The sequence below is a fragment of the Balaenoptera physalus genome, assembly GCF_965194825.1.
Source record: "Balaenoptera physalus genome assembly, chromosome: 3".
NCBI lineage: Eukaryota > Metazoa > Chordata > Mammalia > Artiodactyla > Balaenopteridae > Balaenoptera > Balaenoptera physalus.
This window is the reverse complement of record NC_138890.1, coordinates 2,590,360-2,600,824: the sequence shown is the minus strand read 5'-3', so window position 1 is coordinate 2,600,824 and position 10,465 is coordinate 2,590,360. Positions and strand designations below refer to the sequence as shown.

The 10,465-nt window shown below is 57.8% G+C and overlaps 1 protein-coding gene across 4 annotated transcripts; it reads left to right on the top strand.

Moving 5' to 3' along the window:
* On the top strand, positions 1-10,330 carry TLE6 (TLE family member 6, subcortical maternal complex member). Of its 4 annotated transcripts, none has more exons than XR_014262221.1 (16): positions 1-590; positions 1,114-1,187; positions 1,608-1,653; positions 2,820-2,861; positions 6,456-6,518; positions 6,605-6,899; positions 7,002-7,024; positions 7,317-7,377; positions 7,466-7,569; positions 7,656-7,693; positions 8,047-8,299; positions 8,399-8,644; positions 8,943-9,084; positions 9,499-9,649; positions 9,912-9,988; positions 10,147-10,209. XR_014262221.1 is itself a non-coding variant. In XM_082456895.1 (16 exons), the coding sequence occupies exons 1-16, from the start codon at positions 588-590 to the stop codon at positions 10,249-10,251; spliced, it is 1,728 nt and encodes a 575-aa protein (XP_082313021.1). In that variant the 5' UTR covers positions 412-587; the 3' UTR covers positions 10,252-10,330. The 4 variants fall into 4 exon arrangements, 3 of the variants coding, with proteins under 3 accessions (XP_082313021.1, XP_082313022.1, XP_082313023.1); XM_082456895.1 differs by having other exon boundaries at positions 412-590; positions 8,399-8,649; positions 10,147-10,330; XM_082456896.1 differs by lacking the exon at positions 2,820-2,861 and having other exon boundaries at positions 414-590; positions 8,399-8,649; positions 10,147-10,330.
* The last annotated feature ends 135 nt before the right edge of the window (positions 10,331-10,465 follow it).

Below are 10,465 nucleotides of genomic sequence, written 5' to 3'. Positions count from 1 at the left end.
CCGCAGGAATGACTGGGGGTAGAGAGACGTCTCTTTCCTCCTGTCTGAGAAATTTCTCCTAATTCTCCTGGTCAACTCTTACTCATCCTTCAAAACCCCTTTCCAAATGATGTTCTCCCGTGCTTTAGGAAATTGTCTCAAAACTAAGGTTGAGCTTTGATATCTTTCTCTGGGGTACCTCCAGCCCTGACTGCTCCTGTCAGGGAGTATGTTTGGCACCATACGGCGCCCCCCACCTCATAGGGTGAGGCCCCAGGGGGTCCCCACCACTAATCAGCACAGCTGGAAGCACCAGAGAGTGATGAATGAAAGAACAGAGGATGTAGGGAATGCAGTGGGGTGCTGGCAGTCAGGGAGGGGTTTGGGGGCCCGGGACTGAGTCCTGGAGGAGAGAAGACCAAGGTGGGTGGTGCTGGAGGCCAAAGGTGTGTTGGGGCTAGTTCTGTCCTCTGCCACTGCCCAGCCTTCTGCGCTCATGATCTGCCATCTCCTCTTTACTTTTAGAGTCCCTGGCTAAAGTCCTTGTGACTCCAGCCTGAAGACTGACTTCTTGGGGCCATCTCAGCCCCCACGGGAACCCTCAAAGGATGGTGAGGCATTAGCCCCTGGGGGAGGGGGCAAGAGGCTCAAATCTTGTTCTCCTGCTTCTGAGGGACAGACATGGGCCGGCTGGCCAGGCCTTCAGCTGGCGACAGTAACCCATCATACTTTAAGGCACTTTCTTTTTAACCTTATTATTACCCAGGTGATAAAACATAGGGCTACATCACCTACTCAGTTAATATTTTACAAGCAAAAGTCCCTCTCTGTGCCTCCCCACCCGCCATTACTTCCCAGGGAAAACCATTTCTAACAGTTTAGGCCAGGGGCGGGCAAGCTTCTGTAAAGGGCCAGAAAGTAAATATTTTCAACTTTAGGCCAAAAATCAAGATGGAAGATACCCTGCGGGTACTTAAGTAATAAGAGAGAAAGCAAATTACCTTCAGGTCTCAGGAGGCCCTACCTCACCCTCTTTGGGGCTGATGACCTAACAGCAGGGATACGGGGAGGCTGTGTGTGGCAGGGATACGGGGAGGCTGTGGGTTTTCTTCACGCCTCCTTCGACCTCTCCAGGCTCATCCTGAGGCCGGCCTTCCAGCCCGGAACTATCAGGACGCCCTGGATCAGCTCAAGCAGCACTTCCCCAGGTGAGGGCGATTCTCGGGGGCTGGAGGCCCCGCTGGGGCCCTAAGTCCCACCGAGGGAAAGAATCCCATCCTTGTCTCCATGGCCCAAAAGACAGGACCAGTGCTGATGGGGGGCGGGGAGGGGGGGAGGAGCCATATTGAGGGCTGAAGCAAAAGGAAAGGAAAACCAGTAATACCAATCCTGGCTTTCATTTAAATTTTTGATTTTGTTGTTGTTCAGTGTGAATTTGCTTGCATTCAATTATGTTTTTTAAAATACCGCATTAAAATCACATTCGTCTTGGCGCCTTCTTCAATGTGGCACCTGGAAGGGACTAGCTCACTTGCCGGAACTGCCCTGCTGGGGGGGCTAGGGGCAGGGCTCATTCTGGGGAAGGGTCTTGAGGCCTCCTCTTGCAGCGGGTTTGTCATCCCTGGCAGGTTCCCCACTCACTTGACGACACAGATGGACAGCGCTTACTACTTGGTGAGCCCCGGCCCGGGAAGCCCCGCCCTCTCTGGGAAGCCCCGCCCCGCCCCGCCCCGCCCCGCCCCTACTCTCCCCACCACTACCAGGTAGCCCCTCAGGAGCCTCCTGGAAAGGCTGTTGAGTTTGGCCTCAGGATCCGGGTTTGGGGGCACCCTCTCCTCTACTTTGCTTATTTTAGGCAAGTGAGTTAACCCAGTGAGCACCAACTTCATGCGAGTTTTTCTTAATCAATAAAAACCTTGCTGTGAAAACAAGTAATTCTGTATTTAAATTAAGGAGAAGTTTCTTCAGCCCACAGTTGATGAGTTAGGGGTACAGCACATGATGGGAGTCCCTGCCCTTCAGGAATGTATGTTCTAGTGTGTGCTGTCTTCTGGAACTTTCCACAAAGATAGGAATGTTCTCTATCAACAGGGTCCAGTATGGCACCCACCAGCCACATGTGGCTACTGAGCTCCTGTAAGGAGCTGAATTTTAATTGACTGAAAGTTAAAGAGCCACATTTGACTAGTGGCTACCCCATAGGACCCGGCAGCTCTAAGTGAAGGAGAGAGACAAATAAGTAAATAGAGAAACAAGATTCACAAAATGTAAGTGCTTAAAAGAAAATAGAAGGTGAAGCGGTGAAAGTGAGTCAAGATTTTGAGCTAAGGTAGTCAGGAAGGACTTCTTGAACGTGAGACACAGTGATACCATGTCTCACTGTGTCTCACGTTCACGGTGAGACATGGAAGATAAGGAGTTCCTGCCACCCTAGAGAGAACAGGGAAGGCTGTTTCAGGCAGAGGGCACAGCCCGTGCAAAGGTCCTGGGGCAGGATCGGGCCTGGTGTGTTGGAGGAACAGCGAGGAAGCCTGTGTGTCTGGAGCAGAGTGAGCGAGGGGGAGAGAGGGAGGAGGAGAGGGCAGGGAGGGAGCAAGGGCAGGTTGTGCCCCTCTTTGACCTCCACTTCATACCTAGAATGAAAACCAGGGGTCTCCCTAATTACTTCCTACTCTGAGTATGGTAGGCAGTATCCCATTTGATGAGAGCAGGGACCAGAGAGGTAGCATGACTTGCCCAGGGTCACACAGCTGGGGAGAAGCACACACAGCATTCAGTTCTGCACTCCTGCCCACTTCCATCGACCACCTCCCAGTGTGATCGCTGTTGTTCCTTTGCAGTTGCAGGAGATCCGGCAGGGGCTCCAGGAACATCACAAGCAGGTGAATGAGTGACCAGGAGCTTGGAGCAGGGCTGCCCCTGCTTGCAAGGCAGGGGAAAGGGGGAGAGAGGGAGGGGGTGAGGGCAAGGAGGGGACAGGGCAGGTCTACTGGGCCTTGTGCGCCGCGGAGGTGGACTTGAGCTTTTCCCCCTGAGAGAGGTGGAAGCCCTGGAGGGCTGGGGGCAGAGGGGGCGGGGCCCATAGTAGAATCCCCAGGGTATCCGTGGGTCCCCCACATCTCAGGAGTGCATCTCTGGTCCTGAGCCTCTTCCCTCCGGTCCTGCTCGCTGGTCCCTGCATGCCTGGAGGAGGCCAGGGGCCTGTCAGCACATCGCAGGTTCGTTGCCTGTGCTAGGAAGGGGCTGTTATGTGCCAGGCATGGCCGGATGCGGTCTCCATGTGTCTGAGGTTCCCAAGGGCCTGGCTCACACTCGGGGGTGGGGGGAGGGACAGGCCTGCACTGGGGGCCCAGCTCCCAGCACAGGGAGTCTTGCCCAGGCTGAGCATGGCTTCCACCCCGCCTGTCCTCCCGCCACCTGGCCCCTTTCTCCTGGGTGCTGGCAGGACTTTCTGCCTGTGCCAGATGTGACTGGCAGAGGGCCAGGGCCATGTCTGCGACTTAGCGGGGCCTGGGGTGGGTAGCTCAGGGAACAGGGAAAGACAGATTCAGAGGCGGGGGTGGGGTGGGGCAGGAAGCAACCAGAACACGGTTATTCATTCAACAGATATTTATCCATCACCTCCTTGCCAAGTGCAGTTGTAGGCGCCAGGGAAATAGCAAAGGAGAACACAGACAAACCGCTGCCCTTGGGGTGAGAGGAGCTTGGTAAACAGAAGTGTCAGATGGTGAGGGCTGCCCAAGGCGGGGGTGGAATTGAGCAGCCCCAAGGCGACGTGGGGGGAACCAAGGTGGGAATGGGTTACAATTCAGGGTGGTCAGGGAAGGCTCGCTGAGAAGGTGACATTTGGGCAAACTCTTGAAGGAGATCAGAGAGGGAGTGTAGATGTCTGGAAGGAGGAGTAGACCAGGCAGAGGACACAGCCCGTGCAAAGGCCCTGGGGCAGGACCAGGCCTGGTTCATTGGAGGAACAGCAAGGAGGCCCGTGTGTCTGGAGCAGAGTGAGTGAGGGGGAGAGAGGGAGGAGGGGAGGGCAGGGAGAGGACGGTGCAGGTTGTGCAGGGCCTTGTGGGCCGCAGGGAGTACTCCGGCTTTTACCCCCAGGGAGGTGGGACCCTGGAGGGTTGTGGGCAGAGGAGGGGCGGGGCCTGACTGAGGTGCTCACGCGCGCCCTCTGGTGCTGCTTTGGGGAGGATGGATATTTGGGGGCCAGGATAGGAGTTGGGGTCCAGTTGGACCATCCAGGTGTGGGAGGCTGGTCACTGAGCCGGTTTGGTGGTGAGAAGCAGTCAGAGTGTGGATGTGTCAGGAAACTGACAGCATGGGCTGAGTATCGAGATGTAAGGGGAGGAATTCCGTGGTGGTCCAGTGGTTAGGACTCCGTACTTCCACTGCAAGGGACACGGGTTCGATATCTGGTCGGGGGAGTTCTGCATGCTGTGGGGTGCTACCGAAAAAAAATAAATAAATAAGACGTAAGGGGATGAGGAGGACCCAGGAGGGTCGCCCGTAAGCACCCTCCTCCCCCAACAGAAGGCCCCAGGTGATGATCCCTAGCTGACTTGTGGTTTCGCAGGGACCACCTCCCCCTCCCCTGTTTCCTGTTCCTCGTCTCCCAGCCTCCTTGCTGTGTATTTAAAATCCTGAGCAGCAGCAGCAGTGGCAACGCCCCCGGCTCCCCAGCCCGCCTGCACACAGCTCTCCCCAGGGAGGACCAGCATGCAGGCAGGAGGGAGCAGCACTTTTCATGCTGAGTGCATTAAAGTGCCAGTAAATTGCACATTAACGAGCCAGGGAGAATTGGGGAAGGCTCCCCTGGGCCTCGTGCTGCTGGGAGGCCCAGCTGGGGAATCCATTGCCGGCTACCCTAGGAGGCAGCCACCTGGAGCGCCCAGAGCTCAGGGAGGGGGTCCTCCATTCCAGCCTCTCCCTCCACCATCCTGCTCGCCGCCACCCCCCCCGCCCCCCGCAACCAGCGAGGGGCGTGGGGTGGGACCAGGCTGCCAGTGGAGGCAGGTAAACACTGCTGGGCCCCAGGTGTCCTGACTTTAGGAAATTGACTTTGATGCTCTGAGCCTCAGTTTTCTCATCTGCAGAATGGGAACGCCAGTGGTGCCCGTTCAAAAGAACTGACCGCCACAGGGCTTATGCCACGTTCCTTAGCAATTATTTCTTTCTGTGAATCACAATATTTCCCCAGGATTTTGGAATTCGCTCTGGGCCAGACAGCTTCTTGGCATCCACCATGGAGGGGCATGTACATTCGGAAGGCCCACGGCACTGCCTCCAAAGCCAGAGGCCAAAGACTAAATCCATGTCACCCTCTACAGTAGCCACGGGACACACGTGGCTATTTACACTTTAATTGGCAATCAAGTGGCACCGTCCACATTTCAAGTATTCAACCTTAGCTGGCGGGTCTAGAACATTCCTAATATCACTGTATTTAGTCCATCTGGACTAAATATAGCTGCACATTCCCGTAGAGTCCCTTATCGGTCCGAGAAGGTGGGTCTCCCCACAGCGAATTCCTGGCAGTACTGGCAGTTCGTGTCTTGCGTGGTCTGTGTCCTCAGCTGGCTGCCAGGCACGTTCTAGGTTCGTGCCTCGCCGTCTCCTCTGGCAGCCCCCAGCCCCACGTGGCTGTTGAGCACTTGAAATGTGGCCCGTGGGACAGGAGGGATTGCATTTTTAATTAAACTTAACTTTATATTTAAATAGTGACCTGCAGCCAGTAGCCACTGTGCAGGGAGGTACAGTCTTGAGGAAGGAGAGGTTAAAAACAAATCTGGTACCTGGGCCAGATAAATGCTCTTGAGAAAAGCAGTAGGACGTGCCATAGGAGGGAGCCTGTCCTAAAGGAACAGATGGGCAGCCTGCTGGGAGGGAGAAAAAGAAAATTTAGGGTGCCTTCCATGACCACAGAGACTGTTCACTTAAATCTGGAATCGGTAGTAGCCACATGGCTTGACTTTAAATATAAAATAATATAAGTGACCCTCCCACCAGGGCCCCTGACTTCCCCATCGCCAGCCCTGCTCCCCAAGAGGTAACCATCGGTGTCTTAGGATCTTTGCAATGTTTCAGCAGATTCAGATGTCATCCCCATAAGGGGGAACATGCGTACACACGGCTTTGCTTCCTGAAGCCATTTTAAGCAAGGGGGTGGCATTCAGGCTTTTGTTTCCAAACATCCCAAGAAAAGCAGCTGGATGGGAACCCCGATCTGACTTGACTTGCGACCATATTATAGTGGTGACTGGTCATTAGGGCTCAATTTTGTCACCCGCAGCCAAGGGTGGCCTCTGGGTACCGAGAGCTTGCTTTTTGCTAGGTGATCGTGAATCCACCCAAAAACGTTCAAGGGAGGCGGTGTAGCCTCACTTTGTGAACAGGGAAACTGGCTTGTAGGAAGGTATTCGCACCCAGGGCTGTCCTTTAATGAAGCTTTAGCTGGGATGACGTTCCCCTTCCAGGCAGAAAACTTCCTACAGATAGTGGAGACCTGCGGCCAATCCCTGGGCTTCCAGCTGCAGGAGGTAGGTTCCTGGGTCCTTGAGTTGGGTGGGGATAGGCTTGGGGCAAAGGGTGCATCCTCGTGTCGCTCACGACCCTGTGCTTACAGCACCAGGGAAACCAGGCGTTCCCCAGTGAGCAGCCCAACCAGGACCCCCAGCACCCAGAGGCCAAGACCGCACAGCCCTCCAGTCTCCAGGGACCAGACTTCGAAGACGTCATGGCCACGAGGTCATCCGACTGGCTCCAGCAGACCCCCGGAGTGGACGACCACGCAGGCCACCAGCTAGACATGCGGCCGTCCTGGGACTCGGAGCCCCGGTTTTGGCAGGATGTTCTGACAGAGCAGCTCTGGCAGATTTTTGCTGGGACCCAGGATCAGGGGGAGTGCCCGAGACGCAGGAGTGAGTCTCCCTGAGGGTGAGGGGAAGTGGGGAATCAGGCCGCGTGGAGGGGCAGCACCGGTTGAACTGGCTTCTCCCCCTCATCCCCTTCTGTCGTCATAGCGACAGAGCAGGCGCCAGGCCAGGTAAGTAACTGGAATCCTCGGTACCCGGAAGGGTGGGCTTTGTCCTGGCTGGGACCCCTGGCTTTGACCTCTGGATGCCTGTGGGATTGGCATGCCTCCCCCACCCTCAGCCCTTGGGTACCCTCAGAGGACCTGAGCCTGTCTGCAGCTCCGCCTGGACGGGAGGATGGGACTTCAGGCAGTTGGATCGTCCTGTCCACACTGCCTGGGCCCGCCTACCGTGTTCCAGTTCTCAGACCGACCCTGGGCAGGTCCTTTGGTCTGAACTGATCTCCCCAATTCCCGTGGGCAGGAAAGCCAGGAGCCAGCACCACGACACTTGGGAGTGAAACTGCTCCCCAAGGACACTTTGGGTAATCCTGGTGGGAGGAGGGCAGCCCGCCCGGGTGGGGGGGGGAGGGGAGCCACGCCTGCCTCTGATCCACTCTTGTCTCTGCCCAGTTCTCAGCCCAGCTACGCCCTCCCCCAGCTCCTCTGAGGGCTCCCGAAAGGGAAGCACAGGACTGGGCACTGTAGGAGAGGGGGTGTTCTCCCGCATGGCCCAGGTGAGACCCCCGCATCCCACATAAAGGCTGGGGGGGGCTGGGGCGGGAGGAGGATGTGGCTCAGCTGTGACCTCGTCCACCTGCAGGAGCTTGCCGTAAAATCCTATCAATTTCTGAAGCCCACGTAAGTATGTCCCAACCTTGTGGTCTGAGGCTAAGGGAGCCCAGATGTGGGGGTGAGAAGGCTTCCTGGAGGAAGGGACATAATGGTGAGGACCTTGAAGGATGAGTAGGAGTTTGCTGGGATAGGGCAAAACATGTCAGGCAGAAAGGAGCAGTGTTTGGTCATGGGAGAAGGAGACTACTTGGAGGGGTGTGGGTAGAACCTGGGGGGATATAGAGTGCCGTGGAGAAATGAGGCCTGAGAGAATCCCAAATCTGAAAAAGAACGAAGCCCCTCTGGGGCTTGATAGGTGCCCTGCTCTGGGCAGAGAGGCTCACAGGCGGGCTGGTGACCCTGAGGCCTCCTCTCCCAAGATGCTGGGACCCTGAGGACTTTGAAAACACGTGGAGTAGGCCTGATGCCTTGCCCTGGCAGTCCAAGAAGCTGGCCGTGCCACACAGAGTGGAGAAGATGCGGAGGCTAGAACATGGGGAACCCGTGCTGGCCACGGCCGTCAGCAGCTTCACGCGGCACGCCTTCACCTGCGGCAGGGGCGGCGTCAAGGTGTGGAGCCTGGTCGGCCAGGTGGTGGAGGCCAAGTTTCCTGAGAGCTACCTGCGCGTACAGGTGAGGGTAGGGCTGGCTCTGGGGCGGGGCTTGTGGGAGCAGGGAGAGCCCCCCCACCCTGCAGGGGAGGAAGCTCACCCCAGGCTCTGCCCACCCCAGACCCAGGGGGCCTACCTGCGCACCTGCTTGCTGTTCTCAAACAGCACGGCCCTGCTGACGGGCGGCCACAACCTGACCAGCGTGAGCCTGTGGGACCTGACGGCACCTTCCCTGTACGTGAGAGTGGAGCTGCCCTGTGCGGGCCTCACCTGCCAGGCCCTGGCCGCCAGCCCTGAGGACAACCTGGCCTTTGCCGGCTTCACCGATGGCAGCGTCAGGATCTGGGACCTGCGGAACCAGAGCGTGGTCAGGTGTGGCCCAGGGGTGGGCGGGGTCACCCTGAGAGCCCCTTCCCACCTGGACCCCTGAGTAGGGACCCAGCAGTCTCAAGGCCAAAGCCCCTTTCCTTAAGGACCTCTTGCATTTGAGAGTTGAAGACCCAGGTTCAAACCTTGGCTGGGTCCTTGAAGCCCAGTTGTGGTACTTCTTGCCTGCCTCAGTTTCCCCATCTGTCACCCGGGTGTGACTGAACAGGGGGTGTCCTCGGGGGCCCAAAGCTTAGAGTTTCAGCCCTGTCCTCCCTTCCGATGCCTCTCCTGGCCAGGGACCTGCCGGGTCACCTGAACGGTGCCAAGAGCATCGCTGTCAAAGACCAGCACATCTGGACAGGGGGTCTGGACGCCTGCCTGCGGTGCTGGGACCTGAGGACCACTGGGGAGCCCCAGGAATACCAGTTCGAGTCTCAGGTGTGCAGCTGGGACAGGGCCTGCTTGGCCAGGTAGCAGCTGGGCTGTGGACTGAAGGAGGTGGACGCTGGCGGGAAGGGCAGGGGTTCGTGGTACCTCAAGTCTCAGTGGTGCTCTGAAGAGAGGGGTCCTTAGCTACATCCTCCCCAGTTGCCCAGATAACATTGGATGCTTTCGTACTCTGTATCGGGCTCCTATACTCATTGAGTCTCTGTGATTATCCCATAAAGTAGAGAGGACCACACCCATTTTGCAGATGAGTCAGCCAAGGCCGGATATGTGAAGTTGCTTTTTGGGGGTCTCACAACCAGGAAGCGGGCAGGCAGTCGGCCCCCGGGATGGGTCCCTGTGCTCCTGCCACCTCTCGGGCCCCGCTGGGACCTGGACAGTGTTTCCCTGCTGCCTTCTCCCCAGATAATGAGCCTGTCCCCCAGCCCCTGGGAGGACTGGGTGCTGGTGGGCACAGCCAACGGCCAGCAGTGGCTGCAGCCCAGCCTCGGGGGCCAGAAGCACATGGTGGGGTGTAAGGACGGCACCATCCTCGGTCTCAAGTTCTCCCCGCTGGGTGAGTGTCCAGGATCGCGGCGGGGAGTCTGCCGTGGTCCCCAGCCTCCTACAGGGCCCTGCCTCACTAAGACTGACTCCACCCAGCCCTCTCTGACCCTTCCTGACCCCCCCAAGCCCTTCATCAGCAGGAACCGCCCTGAGTGATGCTCTCCACAGGGGTGTGAGGGAGGTGGGGGGCTCCCTGTTTCCCAGATCCCCAGGGGTCCAGCCCTCAGCTGCCAGCTTTCCCCATGACCGGGCCCCCCTCTGCCTTCTCCCAGGCCAGTGGTGGGTGAGCGTGGGGACGGACAACCTGGTCAGCGTCTTCAGCATGCCCATGGGGACCACGGTGGTCCAGGTACGGGGGTGGGGCAGGTGGGCGGCATTCATTGGGCTGAGCCCAGGGGTCCAAGTGCAGAGACCCCCCCCCCACCCAGGGACCACGTTTGAATCGATGGGCAGATGTTAAGGGCAAGGATGGGTGAACCCCCTCGCTCTGCTTCCCAACTCTCCCAGGTACCCGAGACGTCCTCCATCATGTGCTGCGACGTGTCCCCCAGCAACCACCTGATCGTCACGGGGTCCAGGGACCACGCCTCAGTGTACCAGATCACGTACTGAGGGCTCGCCAGCGTGAGTGGGGCAAGCACAGCTGGACCTATGATCTTTGTCACGTGTAATAAAGCATTTGGAAAAAGCACAGATACAGTGCTGCATCCTGTCTCCTGGCCGTCTCGTGGAGATTTGGAAGGACTTTGTCCAGCCTGGGTCTCTGAGCCTTTTGAGTCCACATTCCCTGAGAATCGGATCAGAGCCACTGACCCCTGCCGTCGGG

Excerpts from the sequence above, each read along its gene's own strand:
- TLE6 (XM_082456895.1), top strand. Across the intron at positions 2,862-6,455 it reads TCCAGGAACATCACAAGCAG|GCAGAAAACTTCCTACAGAT; the intron begins GTGAATGAGTGA and ends TTCCCCTTCCAG. Across the intron at positions 9,650-9,911 it reads TCTCAAGTTCTCCCCGCTGG|GCCAGTGGTGGGTGAGCGTG; the intron begins GTGAGTGTCCAG and ends GCCTTCTCCCAG.